General features: G+C 41.3%; 1 protein-coding gene across 1 annotated transcript in view; it reads left to right on the top strand.

Moving 5' to 3' along the window:
* fndc4a (fibronectin type III domain containing 4a) overlaps window positions 1–21,983 on the top strand; it is a 38,127-nt gene extending 16,144 nt beyond the window's left edge. Inside the window, exons 3-6 of the mRNA XM_034162811.1 lie at window positions 756–960; window positions 16,240–16,329; window positions 19,047–19,180; window positions 21,829–21,983. Of these exons, the coding sequence (XP_034018702.1) occupies window positions 756–960; window positions 16,240–16,329; window positions 19,047–19,180; window positions 21,829–21,870 (471 nt within the window). The 3' untranslated portion in view covers window positions 21,871–21,983. The remainder of the gene's footprint in view (window positions 1–755; window positions 961–16,239; window positions 16,330–19,046; window positions 19,181–21,828) is intronic.
* The last annotated feature ends 443 nt before the right edge of the window (window positions 21,984–22,426 follow it).

A 22,426-nucleotide genomic window follows, 5' to 3' on the forward strand; every position in this document is an offset into this window, starting at 1 on the left:
GCCTAATTATCAGGTATTGATAGTTTGACATGTGGCAGTATGCCATTCATCATTTTTAATACCCACACTCAAGTCACCTGTTACAAGAACCAAAAAAAAAAAAAAATACTTCATGTGACCTTTCCTGTTAGATTCATCTAGTTTGGTATCTTTGAGACAGATGGATCTGTTCTGGCTTCATCATGGCCAGATCATGCTGGTCTTCTCCATAATCCATTGGGCGGAGTCAGACACTACCTAGATGGCGATGTCACCAAAGGGTTGTTTCCAGGATATATAGAGTGTATCCGTGTGACATGTCCCTGGAGTTCCTGCATCACCAAGTTTAAACAGAATGTGGTTACATGAATAACTGCTCATGCAAAGACGGTACTGCATCACAGTTGCTTTTACAGCTACTTTTCCCCTCACAGACAGTGCCAAGCCACACCCCTCCAAAGCATACCTCCATCAAGGTCCAATATTCTAAAGCAATAGATCTCAAAATGTGCCAACTAATTTTGATTCAGTCAACACCCCACTGCACAAGGTTAAAGAAAGTGACGGTTAACTGCAAATTAATACCATAACTTAATGTGCTTCGACCCTTTATATTAACACCCAGTTTCATAAATAATGGGTGACAACTTGGAATAATTCTGTTAAAACACACAAAGGCAAAAGGTTGTTTCATGGATGCTTTAGCTTAATTGATGACCCATTTTCTTGTGCCTATCCTTTTACTGATTTGTTTTCTGCCATCTCTTCATCCCCAGAGGCAGGACGGGCACATGCTGCGATTCATCCGTGAGGTCAACACCACCAGTCGCTCGTGCGTTCTTTGGGACTTGGAGGAGGAGACGGATTATATCATCCAAGTCCAGTCAATCGGTCTCTACGGGGAAAGCCAAGCCAGCAAGAAAGTTCATTTTCGCACCCTCAAGAAGTCTGACCGCTTCCCCTCCAACAGCTCCAATCAAGGTAAGCGGCACTGACACAGCAACGGCTCTGAGCACATCTTAGAATGTGTTTGTGCTCAGATTGTGGGAGCCCAAATGAGCCGCATTCGTTTACTGCGCTGAACACAGCGCTAGTAATTTGGCATGCTGGCCGACAGAGAGTTACACTCTAGTGATCAAAAGCCGAAAGGGCCGTTTCCAAAAGCGGGTTGAAAGCAGGGGCTCTTTTTGGATGGAATAACACTAGTCTCTGGCTAATCGCTTCTCATGTCACGCATGAGGCTCACCTAAATAAAATATAAACGGCCAGGTCCTGAGGTTGCACCTGCAGTTATTCACAGCCAATTCATTTATCTTGCAGAAAATGAATAGTTGCCTTTCATGCCACTCCGGCTGCCAGCAGCCTTTTTTCCCAGAGGCTCCGACAGGAGCCACATATTGCTGTCCTCGCCGCTGCACTAAAGGCTCTCCTGGCTGTTGAATGCTTTTCAGGTCCTCGACACTGAGATTGAGGCACACTGAAGGGTCGCGCTCACTACAACCCGAGGCATCCACTTGCAGCGACTCTCCGAGGCATCACTGCTGCTCTTGCGCATTCATTTTCTTTCAGTGAGCCAATCGTTAAGAGACTGATTCTTCAAGCATAGCTACAGACAAGCACCGCTGAATATGTGTAACTCCGTATCACTGTCAAGACTAATTAGGATTCTGACACGCAATTTAAAAACACTTTCTGGTCAACATCTGAGCTCAGCTAAATGAAACTGCAAGACTGTGACCAACAGAGAATAACGCGGTCTCAGTTACAAACAGCATGGATGACCAACGAATGGGACAACAGCTATTTCTATGCAACTGCAAAAACCTAAAAAGGCTCATTTAAACTGATTTATCTGACAAACCATTTTGACTAAAATGTAGTGTTTTTCTTTGTTCTTCATCAGCGGGTTGGCAGAAATGTCCATTTAAACTCTAATGCATTAAAAAAGAAAAAAAAAAACTAATTATCAAGTTACAAATATTTTATAATAATAATAATAAGAAGAATAAGAATAAGAAGAAGAAGAAGAAGAAGAAGAAGAAAAAACAAAAAAAAAACAAAAAAAAAAACAGGCTTGATTCCTTAGTAGGTGTACTGCTTGACACATAACACAAAGACAGTTACTGGGAATCGTTCAGTGATAAAATTATTCTAAAATCCGGATTAAAAATAGCTCACAGCATAAACAAACCAGCTTAAAGAAGTTACATAACATAATATTTATTTCTTATGGTGAAATAAGACAAAAATACACAGTGGATGGACCTAAACATTTTCCAATATGTAGCATTAAAATATAAGGTTATACTACAAAATAAATAAATAAATCATTAACAGGGCATACCATGATGAAAACAATATTTGTGTTATGTGTCGACGCAGGTTGAGGAGCGGACCTGCGTCCGACGGAACCCAGCGCTAAAATAACCAGAAAGCGGTTCCAATAACAAAACAATTTATTACTTCACCCTCTGGTGCAAAACAAGGTGTATAAACAAAAGATGCGTCAGTCTGGTGGAGTGAAGGCTGGCACGCTCTCCAGCGCCTAAAAGGATCGAAGCCCGGTGCTTCTGGACTCACTTTACCGCCAAACACCCCCCAGGTGGACACGACAAACCGACTCTCTGCGAAGGATAGAAGAGGTGAGGTAAGTCAGCAGTTCCAAGCAATATCCTTCAAAAGGCACACACTATCAGCAACACATTCAGGTCTGTATTTAAGCTTTATGTAAATGAGCAGCTTCTCACAACAGGTGGAGGATCAGTTGTCTGCACGCCACAGCAGTGAGAAGCGAGCTGCACAATTCTCATCACAATTCAAATATACTGCGTAACAAAATACCAAGTTACTATCAACAAGTAGTTAAACAATTAATCACCTCTGATGTGTGCTGACAGCATGTGTCCCTCACCCTTCCTGCTTCACAGGCACGATGTGTCAAACCCAGGCGCGGTCCTCAGCGTCTCACAAATGAACATCACAAGGTCGAGTTCCCGGCAATTCTGCTTGAATCACACATGGCTTAAATACAGAACGCCATCTAATTATCTGCTTCAGCTGAAAGTCTTTAAGGTTGCATGTGAGCACCATCCACAGGTGCTGCACATAATGTTGATGAGGGTGAAGGATTCTTCAGCCAGCACCTTCTCCACAGACAAATCAGTTTTCATACCACCTGGAGAGCAAAGAAAAGAAAAGAACACCAAAATGTCCAGCCACACCCCCCCAACACACAACAATTTGCTCAAAAACAAATGTAACAAATAACTTGTACAGCTGCTAATTCGATAAATTAACAATGAAACCCCATTTACACAGGGTGGGGATCATTGCGAGATGAAGAAACGGCTAGATCTCTCAACAGTCTTTCAATGAATGTCCAGCAATCACCAATCTCTCAGTGATCTTCCAGTGATCTCTACAGACACCACGGTCTCATCAAAGTTTTGACTCAGTCCAAAACAATCTCTCAACAATCTCCAAGGGAAGCCATCTCTCAATAAACTTTCAACAATCACTCAATGAATGCTCAACAATCTCAACAATCACTCAATGAATGCTCAACAATCCCTCAATGATCTTCCAGCGATCTACAGACACCACGGTCTCCTCAAAGTTTTGACTCAATCCAAAACAGTCTCTCAACAATCTTCAAGGGAAGTCATCTCTCAACAATCGCTCAATGAATGCTCAATAATCTCGCAACAATCCCTCAATGATCTTCCAGTGATCTCTACAGACACCATGGTCTCCTCAAAGTTTTGACTCAGTCAAAAACAATCTCAACAATCACCAAGGGAAGCCATCTCTCAACAAACTCTCAACAGTCGCTCAATGAATGCTTAATCTCTCAACAATCTCCCACTGGTCTCTCTTGATCGCACTGGATCTCTTGGCAGTCTGCATAGATCTCTCAGTGAGATCTCTGTTACACAATGAGCGCTCTGCAAACTCTCAACAGCCGCTGCAGGGGACTCCAAAAATTGCATTTTTAATCACACAACGAGCACACAAGGATCTCCCAAACATTTACACTGAAACTGCTTTTTCGAGGCTTTAAGAAATCATTTAGAGATCTGGCCAATTTTTGATCACTCGGTGGTCACCCAACGATCTCCGTCTGTTTAAAGGGGGACTTACATGAAAGGAATGTATTTGTGGTATCCAATATCTTATGCTTGACTGTAAATTAAAAGTAGTTTTTACTTAATAAGCATAATTATATATTGGGATCAACAGGTGACTGAAGCCACTAGCCAATAGTCACCCAACAATCATTGAGTAGGGAGGATATTTCAACCCTTCATTATCATCTTACAACTGGCTACAAATATTATAAATCTGTTTTTAAAACATCTTATACTTTGGTATTGCTTAATTTTATAACATTAGATGACTTGTCACAGCTAGCCAACATGATTTCGCTTGCAATTTTGTACATTATCATTTCAAGTAGCTCAATGTCAACTCTCAAATTATGGTTAGCTTATCTGAAAGTGACTGCTATTTTTGCACAGCCTATTGAAGATGGTTGCCAAAAGTAACTCAACAATCATGAGTAGGGAGGGTATTTGTACCATCCATCATTGTCATAACTTGCTACAAATCTTATAAATCTATTTTTTGAACAGTTTGTACTTTGGTCGGGCTTAATTTTAAAAAATGATATGAATTATCACTGCTAGCTAAGGCAACTGGCGCTGTAATTTTGGATGTTGTGTATTACTTCTTCCAGGTCTGCATTAATTCCCTTCTTGTTAGTCAACCTGGGTCACCGAAAAGAAAGGAATATAATAGCAAAATAATGTAATAATAAATGTAAAGAATGAAGACCGCGACTGGCTTCAACTTTTTGTTGCAGGGAAATCGGGGAATGCCTGCAGTCGGCTTCCCCTCTCATCTGGGAATAATGACAGCATTAAGTTTATACAGGTCTAGAAACAGGACCTCCGTCCTCTGGGATTTTATGGTCATGTCGAGTTGGGAATGTGGGTACTGCTGATGCAAGTGAATCTTAAATGGATCTGTTCAGCTGACTCAGGTTGGGTACCATTAGTTAAGCCGGCAACAGCAGCCAAAATGAAAGAGGAAAAACTAATTCAAGCTCAGGTTTTGACAGAGGGAGCCAGTGTTCCATTTAGCTAATACAGTCACTGGCAATAATTTATGTCCCTGACATAAACACTGAACACAGGGGGTGTTTCAAATCTATCCATCAGTACATGACTGTAAACTCGGCAAATTATCCTTCATCACTTTTATTAATATCTTAAGTTTTACCGATGACAAATCTCTGTATATGTTAGACAAGCAAACGGCAGATATTTTTGCATTATTCCTTTTCTAATTCCTAGTGTACCAATTTTTTTTTTTACCCTAGATTACAAAAAAGGATCATATACGAGGTCTATTAGAAAAGTATCCGACCTTATTTTTTTTTTCAAAAACCATATGGATTTGAATCACGTGTGATTACATCAGACATGCTTGAACCCTCGTGGGCATGTGAGAGTTTTTTCACGCCTGTCAGTTACGTCATTCGCCTGTGGGCAGTGTTTGAGTGAGGAGTCGCCCACCCTCTCATCGATTTTTTCATTGTTTAGGAATGGCTCAGAGACTGCTGCTTTGTTTGATAAAATTTTTTTCAAAACTGTAAGGCACAACTGAGTGGACACCATTCGATAAATTCAGCTGGTTTTCTGTAAACGGCTTTTAACGGCTGATGAGAGATTTTGGTCTGGTAGTGTCACCGTAAGGACGGCCCACGGCGCCTGACGGCGATCTGCGCTTCGAGGCGGCAGCGTCTCGCCGTTTCAAGTTGAAAACTTCCACATTTCAGGCTCTGTTGACCCAGTAAGTCCTCAGAGAACAGAGAACTTTCAGAAGAAGTCGGCATGAGGAGTTTATTCGGACATTCCATTGTTAACGGACATTTTGTAATGAAAGAACGTGCGGGCAGAGTCGCATGTCGGGCCGGACCCGACCGCGGGGGGTCGCGACAGGAAAAACACCTCCATTGGAAACCTTAACAGACAAGTTGGAACATGCCCAAGCTGTTAAACAATTTCTCAGTTACTCACTTGTTGAAAGCCATCAAAAGCCGCCTGAATTTTACAAATGGTTTTCAACACGGAGGTGTTTTTCCTGTTGCGGCGCACACAGATTCACCGAGTCGTCACGGAAACGACTTGGCGAATTTGCACGCACGTCTTTCATTACAAAATGTCCTTAAACAGTGGAATGTCCGCATAAAGTCCTCATGCCGGCCTCTTCTGAATCTTCTCTGTTCTCTCACGACGTCCTGGGTGAATTAAGCCTTAAATTAGGATGATTTCAGCTTGAAACAGGCCGACGACGGCGCCTGGAAGCGCTGCAGGACGTCCCGCTCCCTGGGAAGTCCTTACAGTGACAGAAACACCCCATAATCTCTCATCAGCCGTTAAACTTTTCACCGAAAACCAGCTGAATTTCTCGAATAGTGTCCACTCGGATATTCCTCACAGGTCCAGAAAAAAGTTTGATAAAGCAACGTGCGCCGTCTCGAGCAGCGTGTGAAACAAAGGAATTCAGCCGAGAGGGCGGGACCACATCTCACTCAAGGCCTGCCCACAGGGAAATGACGTCACCGACACGCGTGAAAAAACTCACGCATGCGCACGAGGGTTCAAGCATGATTGGTGTAATCGCATGTCAATCAAATCCATATAGTTTTTTTTTTTTATCTAAAACTGCCGGTTAGTTTTATAAGATACCTCGTACTTTCACATCCGGATTATCTATTCATTTCAGTTAACATGAGGAACCAAATGGCAAGCCCACCAATGTACAAACATGACGGAGTCCAAAGCCCACTGACAGCATGTTTGATGGTTTTAGGAGAATGTAGACGTAACTCTTACTGCAGCCATATTGGATTGTATAGCCCACAGCAAATGTTCCACCACTCCATACTCCCTATTTTGGACACGGTCCTAGGCCTTGTATAGGGCCACACTGGAGCAACTCCTGTTCCTCTTGGTTGGAGGGTACAAAAAAAAAAAAAAAAAAAAATCTAATTTTCCATCCAGTATCCATCTAAGCCCCTGAAAGAATGTGTGAAATATGTGATGTCTCCCAAGGAAAATTGCTTTCAAGCACAAGGCGCCACACTAACAGTGATTTTAAGACCCTTATGAAGTGACACATTATTGTTTCAGTCAGGTTGGCGAAGTAGTGAGGGGACCAGATGTGGAGCCAGCACAAAACAGTCTGACCACCCATAAGAACAGACATACAAATCGCATGCAATTTATGCTGGGCAGTAAGTTGAGACGCGACCTTTGAAATGCTGATCGTGCTGCACTGAAATTACAAATGATCTTTTTTATTCTAATTACAAGTACTGGTAAATGCACTGGTGCAAATGTGCTGTTGGGGGTATTAAAGTACATTTACAGCTATGCTCATACGGGTAGTATTTGGCTACATGCATTTTACTGACTGCACCAAATAAAATTAAATTTAGCAAATGGACTGCATTTATACAGTGCTTTATTCATCTGATGCAGACACTCAAAGGCAAGCACTTTACAGATGCACACACGTGGCACACTGGGTGCAACTTGGAGATTAAAGCCTCGGTTCCACCGAATAATAAGCCAAGAATAATGAGCCACACATGGTGTGTCAGCGATTATTCAAAGATTGATTCACTTTAAGCTATCACATATCCGCTACGAAGGCGTCTCTATGTACCTCACATGTGCCACGTATCAGCCTCTAGTGAGCCATGACTGACCTGTCATTTGAGCCCCGTCCAGCCTCGAATGGCTCGTATCGCTGCATATGATCCATGTCAAGCCACACATGATCCATGTAGTGCCATGTAACGTGATGTTGGTGCACGTTTAGGCATGGGTTTGGTCCAAACCTCCAACCCTCCCACACATGTTCCTTTAAAATGTGGGTTTTCAATTCACAGCATCCATTCAAGATGTTATCACATTTTTTAAAATGCAGTCCAAAAAAAGATGCTCCTGCACAGTCCGGCTGGTGTGTGCATCCGTGCGCCAGGCTGCTGTTCACCTGTGTTCCAGAGTCATTAAATGCACCATTTCTGCTTGTACACCCAACTCTCTGTGACCAAAAAAAAAAAAAAAAAAAAGAATACACCACAATGAGGTGGCTGCTGTGGATCACTACCCCCCCCCCCCCCCCCCCCAAAAAAAAAAACAACAACAAAGCACTCACAATACAAAACACATCCATAGACCAGCTAGAACCAAACCACGGGTTCCTGGATAGTTACCTCTGCGCTTCTTCTCGCTGGTTTTTTTTCTTCCGAGGCTTACAGTCATTTTGACACCGTGATCCAACTTAACTTTTGCAAGCTCGCGTTCTGCATAATTTTCGTCTTGACCGTGAATCGTGTCAGCAAGAAGATGTTAAATCTATCATAAACATACTTTTATAGCTGCTTATAAAGAAGGAATGAACATGCAACTGTTTTACCAAGCTTGATCCAACTTTTAACTTTGTGTTCGTCCGTTACTCACTGCAAAATCGCTCTTTTGCGAGCTTCCGTTCTGTGTAAATGCTCATCTTGAGTGCAAGTCATTGCGTTAGCACGCACACAGGAGTGAGGAGCTCATCTGATCCATTATAACAAGATGTTAAATCTATCATATCAGCATACTTTTACAGCTGCTTATAAAGAAGGAATGAACATGCAACTGTTTTACCAAGCTATTACAATATAAACATTACAAATAATTACCTTTTAAGCTATTCCAAATATGTTCTCCACCTCAATGCACAAGAGAGAGACAGAGAGAGGAAAAAAAAAAGAATCCAGATGAAAAAGTCCTCTGTGATTCCAGAAGCGATTAGAAGTGTTTTCAACTGCCCAACTGTGACAGAAAATGATTAATCCGCTACAAAATAATTATTTTATATACAGCGTCCAGCGCACAAAGCAGGTGGGATTGTAGTGCGCAAGAGGACAGAGCCAAAACAGCCTGTCCTGTCCTCATAGCCACCAGGTGCATGATAATGGCCTCATCCCCACTACAAACATGCCTCTAAAATTCTCGTTTGTCCTCGTAGTAAACTCCTACACAAACTGCCCCACGCTGTTGTTGCTAAATTTTGAACTTCATGAAATTAGCTCCACGCTCAGAGATGAGCCTCGTTAGCCAAATATTCTGCCTCTAAGAGCCTCTCAGAGCCACTATTCTTCCGCATTTGTTGAATAACTGGGCTCATACCAAAAAAAAAAAAAAAAAAAAAAAAAAAAAAAAAAAAGCTGGGACTAGGGCTTAAGGGTAGGGCAATGCTTTTCCTGTCAGACAGAGAATCAAACCAAGGATCCTCTGGTCACAACCCCTGTTGAGACCATCATTAGGGAGTACAAAATTTAATGGCTGGTGAAATATATCCCTGGTGAAATATATTTATAAGCAGCTTCTGTTTTCTGATTACAGCATCGTTTAAAAAAAAAAAGCTTTTTAATCTAACTGCACCCGTTCCTCCTTTGTTTTGGTCAAGTTCAATCTGCAACAATGACGAAACTATCAGTATCTACAATTCAAAAGCCTGGAGAGCTGCAAGATCCACAAATCAATAATGCTTTTGTTGTACCTCAAATTCATGCTTTTTGATAATGTGATTACTTCGCGCAATGCAAGTCTTTGCATTTCCCCGGGAAGACGATGCCGGTTACAGAGAATCTGAATTCAAAAAGGACCATCATGGACAGTTTAAAAAAAAAAAAATCAATGCCTCTATACAAAGTGTGCTCCAATTTCATTAGTTCTTGAAAAGATTTTAATCAGATCATATACTGTATATTCATGGGATCTGTCTGTCCTGCAAGAGTGACATATGTCCTGCTGTGATTAGACAGATAGTAAGTTGTTTGTGTCAAGTCAAAATCTAATCAATGGCTCTCTCATTAACGGAACTGAAAAAAATGAAATAAACTTTGCCTGTCAAAATTCAGTGCCACAGTTGCCATCTACAACAAAGAGATACAAACAGACAATTAAACTGAGGAACTTTCACTTTTTTGCTACATTGCGCAAAGTAGCCACTTGCCCATTATTACAAGCTCAAAGGCTGGGAAATGTCAGACATTTATCAAGCTTGAAAAATTGAAATGTTCTGCAACAGAAGTGGCTCAAAATCAAGGTTTCTTGACATTGCAAAAAAGAAAAAAAAAGCCAGTGGTTCCAAGCTGGTGAAGCTCTCCATGTGGGTGGAGACACTGTTCTCCTGACATTGCAAATACTCTATTTCAACCTGGGAGATAAATATCATCTTGACTTACTGGAAAGGAAAGGGTGATTGCCTGGACTGCAGCAGCTACAGGGGTACTGCACTGCCCTCTGTGCTGGGAAGCATTGATTATTCTTATTAGATTCACTTACAGTAACATGTCGCTAAGAGACAGGAGTCTGGCTTCACACCTAAAAAGTGAACAATCAACCACATTAGAGTACTCACTGGATGCAAGCATGAATACAGACAAACTTCTTTGGAGCTTATAGTGAGTTTCATGAAGCCTGGTTTGCCGGGCTGCTTTCTAGGACATCATGGAAATATGCGAGATCAAGTTGTTGGACATACATGTACTGTGAGGCTGAGTCTCTGACTTCTTCCAAGTGAATTTGGTCATTTGTCTGGGATGTGTTCTGGGTCCTTCTTGGACTCAATGGGGCAGCATGGGGCACAGGTGTATACACTGCATTAACAAACATGCAAAGTATGCAGCTCAGGCCTGGCTAATAATATGTACACCAGGGTTTTATTGCCAGTCACACTACCTGTCCGTGTCCTTGGACAAAACACTTCATCAGCATTGTCCCAGTCTACCCAGATGCCTATGGTCACCAGCCTTGCCTGGGAAAGAATTATGCAATGAACTGGTGTCCAATCCAGGGAAAGTTGCACAGTTTCATCTGCTTCTCACTGTTTAATTGCAGGGTTGGTACCTGTACCAACCTCAGGCCTATTTAAGACATAAATGTACTTTTGTAACACTACCTCTAACCTTAGTGACATGAAATTTGGGGTTCCACAGAGGTCCGTCTTGGGCCCCATGCTTTTCTCCCTTTATATAGCACCATTTGGGCACATATTGCAGCATTTTGGGATTACCTTTCATTGCTATGCTGATGATACTCAGTTATACATGCCGATAACTGCTGGTAATCTCATCCACATAAAATCCTTAGAAGATTGCCTTGCATCAGTGAAAAGCTAGATGTCTCGCAATTTCCTACTTTTAAACTCTGATAAGACTGAAATGATGGTTCTTGGTCCAGTGAGACATCAGCATCAATTTGGCTGCTTAGCCTAGGCTCGTGTGTCATACATCACACTGACAAAGTGAGGAACCTTGGGGTAATTTTTGATCGTACACTGCCCTTTGACCTCCACATTAGAGATACTACAAGGAGTGCTTTCTTCCACCTGCGAAATATAGCGAAGATTCGTCCCATCCTGTCTATAGCTGATGCCGAGACCCTGATTCATGTGTTTGTCTCTCTAGATTTGACTACCGCAATGTTATATTTTCTGGTTTACCGCAGTCCAGCATTACGGGTCTCCAATTGGTTCAAAATGCTGCTGTCAGACGTTTGACACAAAGCAGAAAGTTTGACCACATTACACCCATTTTGGCATCTCTCCACTGGCTTCCTGTCCCAGTGAGATCAGATTTTAAGGTTCTGTCACTAACCTATAAAACTGTTCATGAACTGGCACCTCCCTACTTAGCTGACCTAATTAAACCCTATGTACTGGCCCGGGCACTGCGTTCTCACAGTACAGGACTACTTTTTGTCCATAGGGTGAATATAAAGTCTGTGGGTCACAGAGCTTTCTCTTATCATGCTCCTGTTCTGTGGAATGATCTCCCTGTGTCAATAAAACAGTCAGTTTCTGTAGAGACTTTCAAGCCCAGACTTAAGACACACTTATTTTCCCTTTCGTATGGGTAGCATACTGGCATAGTATGTTACTATGCTTTATACCCTTTTAAATTAATTTTATTAAAAAAAGGAGTGGGCCGTGACCTCAATTTAATCTAAAGACTGGGTCTTTTAGTGAAGCTTAGGGCTAGTGGCCGGCGATCACCTTAGTATTTCTTCTGGGTTTTTTGTTGCTTAATGTTGACAAATTATAAATGTATGTTATCTTCCTGATGCCTGGTTCTGTTTTTTCTTGCTGTTTGAGGTGCGGCTCCATAGGAGTGGGTGTCTACTTCTGCAACCCTCCAGTCTTGTGCGCCAGTAAAATTTCCTGTATATTCATTTTGTAAATTGTGTCAGTAGCATGGCCCAAGCAGAGGGTCACCCCTTTGAGTCTGGTCTGCTTGAGGTTTCTTCCTCAAGTCATCAGAGGGAGTTTTTCTTTACCACTGTCGCCTGTGTGCTTGCTCTGGGGGTTGGTAAGGTTAGACATTACTTGTGTGAAGCACCTTGGAGTAACTTTGTTGTGATTTGGCACTATATAAATGAAAAAATGAAATTAATTAAATAAATTAGTTTAATTAAATTATTGTATACAATACACAGTTTTTTTTTTAAGTTTTCTTTTACATTATCATACCTTATTACCACAAGGATTTAATGCTTTTCCACTGTTTTTCTTTCTTTCTTCCTTTCTTTTTGCTGGATGAGTCAGAAACAGATTTTCACAAAACCAATTAAATATTAATGATAATTTGGATGCACGAGAAGTGCTGCAGTGCTCATTAAAGCAATTTAACATCATCTGGTGGACTACTGGTCCCTGGTACAGGCATGGTATAAATATTAGTTAACAGGGCCTTTGTAATTATTTCTGTGGTTGGTTGTTTTTGTCAGATTGTTACCGGTGTTATAAATGTTCATTGCAATATTTATAAAGATCATTAGTGTTGCCAGTTGCATTAATATGCTAACTGCAGACAAGTGATAACAATGCTAAAGGTCAACTTGTGCAATAAAGTCTTCAGAATTAATTGTTTGAGGACCATAAATGCACTGTACAGACAAAATAATTGGCAATATACTGTCGATATAAATAAAAAGGCCGTGTTGTTGGTTCAATTCTAAAGGAGGAATACGTTATAACCATTTAATGAAGCCTAATGAACACATTGTATACAAGTAATTGCGCTGTCTCAAAGAGGTGATGATGATGTCGGCATGTTCTTACATCGTTGCATGACAGTTCACAGCCACAAAGATCACCAAGGGATTTGAGAGGTGTAAAAGGAAGATCAACTAATTATCTGAAAACAAGGCCTTAAGAGGTGCCGCAGGCATGATAGAAAAAAAAGAACAGGTATTCATTTTACTTGAAAACTCTTGAATTGCAAACTGTAACCTGAATGCGACATGTACCCACCAAAATCCTTTTTTTTTTTGCATCACCTCATTAGATCGACTTGAAGTATCAATAAGTAGAAGTGGAGATAGAAAGTGTGCAGAGCGTGTAAGCCTCTGAGACTACATTCATTACCAAAACAACCTTTGATGTGCTGTCATCGCTACAATGCTTCCAACAATAGTTTCCCAGGGCTCAGACACAAACATACAGAAATCTCAACTCAGGGTGCAACTGTACTCAGCTGTTTGCAGCACAAATCAAATGTGTATGAAACATAATTTAAAAACAAATGCAGAACTTACTCAGATGCACAAATTGAGACAGATTCTCAGATCCCGATGCACGCACCAAACCTGATGCACACATCCCGATGCACGCACCAAACCTGATGCACACATCCCGATGCACCAAGCCGATGCACGCACCAAACCTGATGCACAAATCCAGATGCACGCACCGTCCCAGTGCACAAATCCAGATGCACAGAGCCGATGCACAAATCCAGATGCACGCACCAAACCGATGCACACATCGAGATGCACGCACCAAACCGATGCACACATCCAGATGCACGCACCGTGCCAGTGCGCAAATCCAGATGCACACACCGTGCCAGTGCGCAAATCCAGATGCACGCACCGTGCCAGTGCGCAAATCCAGATGCACGCACCGTGCCAGTGCGCAAATCCAGATGCACGCACCGTGCCAGTGCGCAAATCCAGATGCACGCACCGTGCCAGTGCGCAATTCCAGATGCACGCACCGTGCCAGTGCGCAAATCCAGATGCACGCACCAAGCCGATGCACAAATCCAGATGCACGCACCAAGCCGATGCACAAATCCAGATGCACGCACCAAGCCGATGCACAAATCCAGATGCACGCACCAAACCGATGCACAAATCCAGATGCACACACCAAACCTGATGCATAAATTGACCCAGGTGGGTGAGTTACGGTATGTCGGCTCAGGAATGATGACAGAAATGAAGATGTGGATTAATTTGAGCAGCAGTCAGAGTTCACACCGCTGTTTACAACAGCTAAAAGTAGCCAAATTTGAGACACCCTAGAAATGTAAAAAAATAAATAAATAAATAAAATGTAATGCTTGCAAATCAACAGTTTAATTAGCACAAACATGTATGTCATCATATCCGTGTCAACATCACACTGATTATGAATATAAAGTAAGATGTCTTGTGTTATGGGTGATAATCATTACAGCAGATTAGCATAAAAATGACCATTTCTGCATGTTGTCCTATTTGTGTCACTATAATATGCACACATTCTGAACATAAAGTCTCCGTCATCAAGCATTGTCCAGGAATGGTCGCTTGAATAAATACAAGCTTACTCCACCGGTAATTTGTACGCTGATTTAGTGTTGTTTGGTAAATTAGGAGTTATTCACTGATGCTCCAATACTGTATTTCAAAATAAGAAGAACCAGCTGTGCTGCCAACCTAACCATGCTACCACACAGATTTTATCAGGTTCTCATATTCATTAAATAAGACACAGTGACGGGTGCCAAGATATATATATATATATATATATATATATATATATATATATATATACACACACACACACACACACACACATACTTTAATCTGATGGAAATGTACCAAAATACATATTTTAAGACAAATTTTACAACAGAATAATATGTGCATGGCTTCATATTAAAACTGAATGCCCCCCCCATAAGCAATAAATATTCCATCAGTTTTCATAACAATTGGCTCATAAATAGTTGAGTAAACCAGACAAAGGCAAAAATTGGTTTTCCTGGATTATCTCACACTGGTCGATTTTCGACTGACATCCTGTCCATAATGGGCCGACTAAAATTAGATGTTTCTTGTATCTTTTCTGACTGTTTTGGCATTAAAAAAAAGAACTTCAAATTGGTCCAAAAATGTTTTACAGCATTTCTGACTGCTGGGGGACGTCGACTCTCCAAACTACCTCTTAACTTACAGAGATGGAACTTTTCCAGCATACCACTCCTCCCAATTGCCTCTTTTCACGAATCAAGCTGTTGAGATTCTGGCCACGACTGCCAGCTCTTTTCACACAGTACTAACTGCCAAGACGGGCAAGGGGAAAACTGCACTGGCTTTGTTTATTTAGTTGCACTTTTTATTGGTGTTGTGTGTGTGTGTGTGTGTGTGTGTGTGTGTGTGTGTGTGTGTGTGTGTGTGTGTGTGTGTGTGTGTGTGTGTGTGTGAGTGAGGGGGCATGATAAGATGGCAGACCTGCTAAACATATGCATGTAAAGTTTTCGGTAAAGTTTTACCACCACGTTTAATGGACACAGGAACAAGGATGTAAAAAAACCAAAACCTTTGACCCTAGTGACCTTGACTTTTATCAAAACAAATCATTCTGTAGTTGACCCTCATCCACATACCACATTGGGTGGAAATTGGCCCAAGAAACAAAGCAGTAGGGGAACAAAGACAGTGTGATGAGGATTAAATAATAACTTTTACATCCAGTTTTTGTTGGCAAGTCAGGGGATGAATACATGCAATATGTCCAAGCGACTAAATAGGTCTTGGACTTTATTTACATCAGGTAAGATCAGGTCTGGGTGCTGGGCCTTGCCGCATCGACCACTCCACAGAACAGTCTTGAGTCCTAGATGGCAAACAACCAGGCTGAGACCTGTTCCATCCCTACCTCTTGTACGTTACCATCTACCTGCCACAGACTTGTCAACCATGGGCATCCCCTTGTTCCTTCTCCTGCAGCTGGAGGCCCTCAGCTTCTTTTTTTCTGAAAACCCCAGTTCTAAATGGGAAATGTTCAGTTTTTAGTATGTAATAAAAACGTGTTTAATGATACAAAATCCACAGTGACTGCAACTGTCCTGTCTCTGCTCTGTCTCAGATGACCCCACTGTGCAAGGTCTGGATAAATTCCGGCATCTGCAAACTGGCGAGATGATCATCATTGTGGTAGTTTTGATCATGTGGGCAGGTAAGTTTGCAGGTGAAATCACTCAGAAGAAAAAAAACAAAAAACACACACATCACATTAAATATTGGTATTTAAATTCCCTGTCAAAAACGGGCTTTTAAATCTGAAATGTAAAACAAAAGTCCTGAATGACAGTAAATTTTAATCTTTCATACAGCCAAAAAATTGCAGCCAATTTGTTCTGTGCATGTCTGATCCCATCAGATCTCAGAAGCTAAGCAGAATTGGTCCTAATTAGTACCTTGATGGGAGACCTCTTAAGTCCAATTCTTGCTATTCGGAATCTGCAACTCTGTAGCCACGCAGCAGAACCCTCTGTGTCATTTGGAAACCTCTCTGTAGCTGGACATGCACATCCCAAAAACTAACTACACAAAGACACCGGAGACTGCATGAGCTAGCTTGGTCTGCTAGCTACATCATTTACAAAATCTCATTTTTCTGATACAATCAACAACTTTCACTACCATAGATGTCATGGAATAGTAGGCCAGTCTTCATGAAAAACGTTGCACCCCCTACTGTTCTGGCGGTGAATAGCACTGCCACACTCACCAACGCTGACGGAGAACTTCAACTAGAAGCGAGTTTTTCTTCGGGTAAAACTGGTTATGTCAAGAAGGAGAACCTCCATAAAAATCTGTGCAAAATCCTAACGTGGATCTGTACTTGATCCACTGTGTCACCCCTGAACATAACGAGGGCCACTAAAAGACCATCAATATAAATAAATAAAAAACTGACTGGGAAGACAAAAACAACTTCCTTCTTTGCCATCATTAAAGTACATGACCTTCAAGTTGTGTCAAAGTTGCTCATTTGTCAGATCTACAGCGTTTTCCAACTATGAGAGTCAGTTTGGGCAAGTATCTAATGCTGCGTTTACACATAGGCAAGATGCGCTATGAATGTCATATTTGCATCATTCTTGGCACATTCCTGACATTCTTAATGTGACTTAACGCACCTGAATAGGTGTCGGTGTGTGATATTCGTGATTTTCGTGGAACGTTTTTGGCTGTCAAAAAATCTTCCACGAATGTCATGCACCACCCTCATTTCGCCTGATGTCATGGAGGTCGCAACTGAGCGTGTTGATCTGTCTTGATTAGTGGTGATCCTTAATAGAGCGTGACAGCGTTCTTCTCTGATGTGTGCACAATTAAACCTTGCTGCACCGCATTCAGTTTCATTGTTGCAGTATGCTGAAGAAGGACAGTGACACCAAGTGGGATAAAAGTCTCATTCCAATGCTCATCAGCGAGCTCCTGCAGATGTTCCACCTGCTGCTGTGCCTGATGTTTGAGAAAACAAGCGAGATGAGAGCCGCGTGAAACTACACATCTGGCTCTCTCCGTCTCCTCCTCCTCTCTGCGTCACTCCATGGCACAGAGCCCAACTAAGCATGCAGTCACAAAGTTCTTCTGCTGTGGATTTTGAGGAGCAAACTGGAATGATCTGAATTGTTCAGCAAATGACAGTAGGATGAATATGGGTGTGGGTGTGTGTAGAGACAATGTGCCTCATTCACAACGTGACAGAATGTATATTGATGCCTTGTTACGGGCAATAGCGCACAACAACATGGAACATTATTTTTGACCGTGCGTAATGGTTCCTGATAATTCTCCAGCAACATGTGCCATTAATCGTAACACGTGATAACAGGTTGCAGCAGTTCCTGAGGACACCTGACGCCTCTGCCCCGAATCATCACATTCGTGATCAGAGGCCAAGAATGTGTACTTTGTGGCATTCATGACTTGCTGTTATGTGTAAATGCAGCATTAAAAAAAACTGTCAGACTTAAAATACAGGCCCTTGGATTATTTATTTGAGAGCAGTTTATTTCAAGATCTTAGCCACGTGGTTGATCCCTATACGTCATCATGACAAATGTCATGCTGGGTCAAAGGGTCTTGGCCAAATGCAAAGTAAACTATGACCTATTGCTCATCAACTGGCGGGTCCATTTGGTGAATTACCTCATTATGGGTGAGGGTGGTGCTATGCTTCTGAACATTCACCAGTGATCCTTGGCATGCGTCGCTGCCTACAGGCCCTTCCTACAATAAGAAAACAGCTGGATGCCCACCTTGTAGCCACTGCAGTGACCATCTGCATTCACGGGGTGCCGGTCAGTGCTACCCACATCATTTGGGGTGCAGCTGTGTTTTGGGGTGTCTCAGTTCCCTTTGTGGACTTTACATTTGGGCGTAGCTGCAGCTTTGGTGCATTTGTTGGATTACATACAGGAATTTGCTATTTTTTTGTAATACACAGTCCAATAAATAATTAACAAAATGACAAATAATGAAAAACGACTGCTACCCTGATATATTTCTGTTGAAACGAATATAAAATCCAGCTCCATTAACAAAAAGCACAGTTATGAACAGCTTTTTCAGACATTAACATTTGTTTATCGTCTTTATTATCATACCTGTGGCGACAGCGTCGGTGAAGTCAGTGAATTAATTCTGTATGTTTGAAGGTAACTGACGTGGAAGCACAAATGCGTGAGGAAAATGTGAACAAAAACCCCACGGAGAATTTTTCCTGCCTAAGCATTCTGATAAAAGACCATCCATCACAGTCCCCTGGGAGCAGAATGACATTATCCACACGGCCTTTTAGGAGGTGACGCATCTGAGTGACAGCTGCCGCCTTACCACTGACTGCATGTCTAAATGTGTGTGTGTTTCTCCTCCCGGTAGCCGTTATCGCCTTATTCTGCCGGCAGTATGACATCATCAAGGACAATGACTCCAGTAACAATAAGGAGAAAGCCAAGCCGTCATCGGAGAGGAGCACGCCAGAGCATCACAGTGGGGGGCTGCTGAGGAGCAAAGTGAGGCAACACGGACGCAAACAGCGACACCTAACGACACAGAAGGACTTGCATGCACATGCAGAAATCACATGTACTAAACATACTTGTGTGATTAGACTGGAAATATAAACAGGGAAAAGAAAAGCTCAGAGCACAGAGGGAGCGTTGCTTCTTTCTCTGTGCAGGATGCCATTAAGCCACTAAATAATTACGGGTACATTAAAAAAAATATTGTTTGGCTGCTATATTAATGTGCAAAATGTCACGGACAGGAGATTTATCCAAACTAAATAAAACGCGTAACATTGTTTAGCCAGTTGAATATAAACCACAGGATGGTTCAAGCCCTTTGAACAGCTTTTCAAGCATTACCTTATAATATTAGGTACCTGACCTGTCTGGCCATTTTTATTTTGCATGTAAAAAGATGCCAACATGGCCCAAAAATACTTACCAACCTCCTGCACTTTTTTTCTTCCTTCCTGTCCTTAACCACAAAACTAAGCTAAGCAGCACTCAATCGGGTGCATACATGACGTCATCCAAACCACACACACGTGACTTTTTTTTTTTTTTTTTGTAATTAAGGTGTGTCTGTTTAAGTTATTTAGGGATTTAACTTAATGATGACTCGAGGTCAAGCCTCCATCTCAAATCTGTGCAGGGTCTCTTAACAAGGAACAAGTAAGCTTTATCACCATCTTCAGTTACCCTGTGCAGAAGGTTTCAGAGACCTGGCCCCCTGGTGGCCACAGTTAGAACTGAAACATACCCAAGATCAAACCTGTCCAGTGTCTTAGCGAGGTGACTATGTGTACCATGTTAAACCTTGATACAAGAACACTTTCTCAAGATATCCCATACATAAGGTTTCAGGCACTCTGTGGCCACCCCCTGGTGGCCACAATTACAACTGCAATGCCCTAATGGCTTACGTTTAGTTTCACTGTGAAATACAAAACTTAGTGCTGGTAAAAATCTGATCTTATTTTTAAAATAACTACAAAATAAAAAAAATACAATAAGTATATATATGTGTGTGTGTGTGTAGTATTTTCAGTAATTCTGCTAACTGGCAATAAAGGCTTACTTAAAATGTTGTGAACAGACGTCTACCTCCACACATGCTGAGCAATTTTCAGACAATATACAGCGCTAGCCATTCCAAACAGCAGATTTTTTTTGTGTACCGCTGTACAGAAAGCTGCATTATGCAGTTTTACACTTGAATTCATCCTCATACTGATGGTGTTCTTATTGGATGTATTCTTAAAGGAGACCTTTGTAGCCTCTATGACAAGTTTGTGGGTTTGTTTTTTTTTTTTTTAGTTCAGACAAAAATACATCTGCAAGGCTCGATTCCACACAGAAGTGATACAGTAGCTTGCATTCTGCTGAGTGCATCACAGAAATAGCAGCTCCCTTGTGTTTTCTAAAGGGCTTTCAACGAGTGTGCACGTTGCTCAAAATACAGCTGTGGCTGCCATGTGTTCTGAAATAAAGAAATGGTTTTAAGCGCCAGTGGACAGACACTGGCAGTGAAGGCTGTGTAATGAGGCTGCGACCAAATCGATACCCCTAGGGCCTCTTCAGTCCGACTCACCAACATACCACTCTGGCTGCGAGGTCATCGTTGTAGGATTATGTCGGCTGATCCGTCTATGTCGGCCAAAATTTTACACCAGAGCAATTATGATCAGACAATACAAGGTCCAATTATAGTTTTGAGTCAGGGCAAAACTTAATGACGATAAACCCCCCGGTGGCAGAGGGAAGGATGACGACAAATCAGAGTTAAAGGATTTGTGAGGATGGGAAACAGTAAAGGTAAATTTTATTATAGGAAAAGCTGAAATGTCAGCTTTTAAGTTGTGTTACATTAAACTATTGTATAAATAGTGGATAAAAACGCTAAATATGTAACTTATCAATAAACAAATGCGAACCTTCATAAACATTTTATGTCATAAAACAACTTCTGCAGTTAATAAGTTTAGCTGGACGTTTAACATTTTATCTTCATAACTTTTACAAAACCTCTGCCGACACCAATTCCACAAATTTTTACCTTGGAAAAAATTTAAGGTCAAAGTCCTGTTAGAAGTGGCTTTTCATGAGCTAAAATGTGATACAAAATAAAGATCAAAAGGGGTTTTCAATGTTAATATCAAATATCTGCTAAATCCGCAATACGGATCAGATACAGATCAAACTTATTCTATTTACTGAGAGTGCCAAGTGCACCTCATTGTCACAAATGAGAGTGACTGAGGCACTTTTGACTGAGATATAATAGAAAATGTACATCGAATGGGCTTTTCAATACTAAATTCAAATGCCCACAAAATCCACAATCCAGATCAGATCCGGATCAAAATTTGTAAGGGTATAGTGAGTGCCAGTCTGCACCTCACTTTCAAATATGAGTGTGATTGGGGCACGTTTGTTTATGATATAATGTATAATATACATTAAAAGGGGGGTTTTCAATGTTAAATGGCCACAAAATCTGTAATCTAGAACAGATCCGAAACAAACTTTGATCTTTTTTGACAGAGTTAGGAATTTTTTTAAATTTGTTCAATGTTAAAGTAGGGATTTTTCCAATTTTCCAAGATCTTTGGTTTTTTGTGAAGTTTAAACATTTTTTATCTCTTCTTTTGCAGTTTCATCCTTCTGTGCCATCTATCAACATAATTGAGGTGTGAGGAGGCGGCAACAGCAGACGTCAGAGATCTGTCTTTGTTCTCACATCAAGACATTTTCAACTTTTCTGCCTGAGTAGCAGGAAAAATAAATAATCCTGACAGTTTGTTTTGTTTATGGCACCATCAGTGACGGCGTCTTCTTGACGTTTTCTTCTTAAACGTTCTTGCAAAAAAAAAAAAAAAAAAAGCTCTCATGCATGCACAGTATTTGTAGTGCATTAATGATATACATGCACAGTATTTGTAGTGCATTAATGATATACATGCACACTTGAACACACAGACACAAACTGCACAAGAGCTTGAAGAAAGCTCCTCTTGCAGGCTGACAATGCGGCGTTTCCGTACAGGGTGGTTTACGTCAATTACTTTGCCAGGTGTTTGGTATGTTACTGCAATACAAGACACATAACGTACAGTACAATTTTCAGCTCTGGGAGGTCTGTCACCACGACTTTACTGTAAATAACCAGTATATTTTTGATATTGGCATGTTCACCATTCATGGGCAATTATTTGATATGTTAATTTTTTTTTCTTTTTTTTTTTTTCTTTT

Source organism: Thalassophryne amazonica, chromosome 21 (genome assembly GCF_902500255.1).
Source record: "Thalassophryne amazonica chromosome 21, fThaAma1.1, whole genome shotgun sequence".
In the NCBI taxonomy this organism is placed as follows: domain Eukaryota; kingdom Metazoa; phylum Chordata; class Actinopteri; order Batrachoidiformes; family Batrachoididae; genus Thalassophryne; species Thalassophryne amazonica.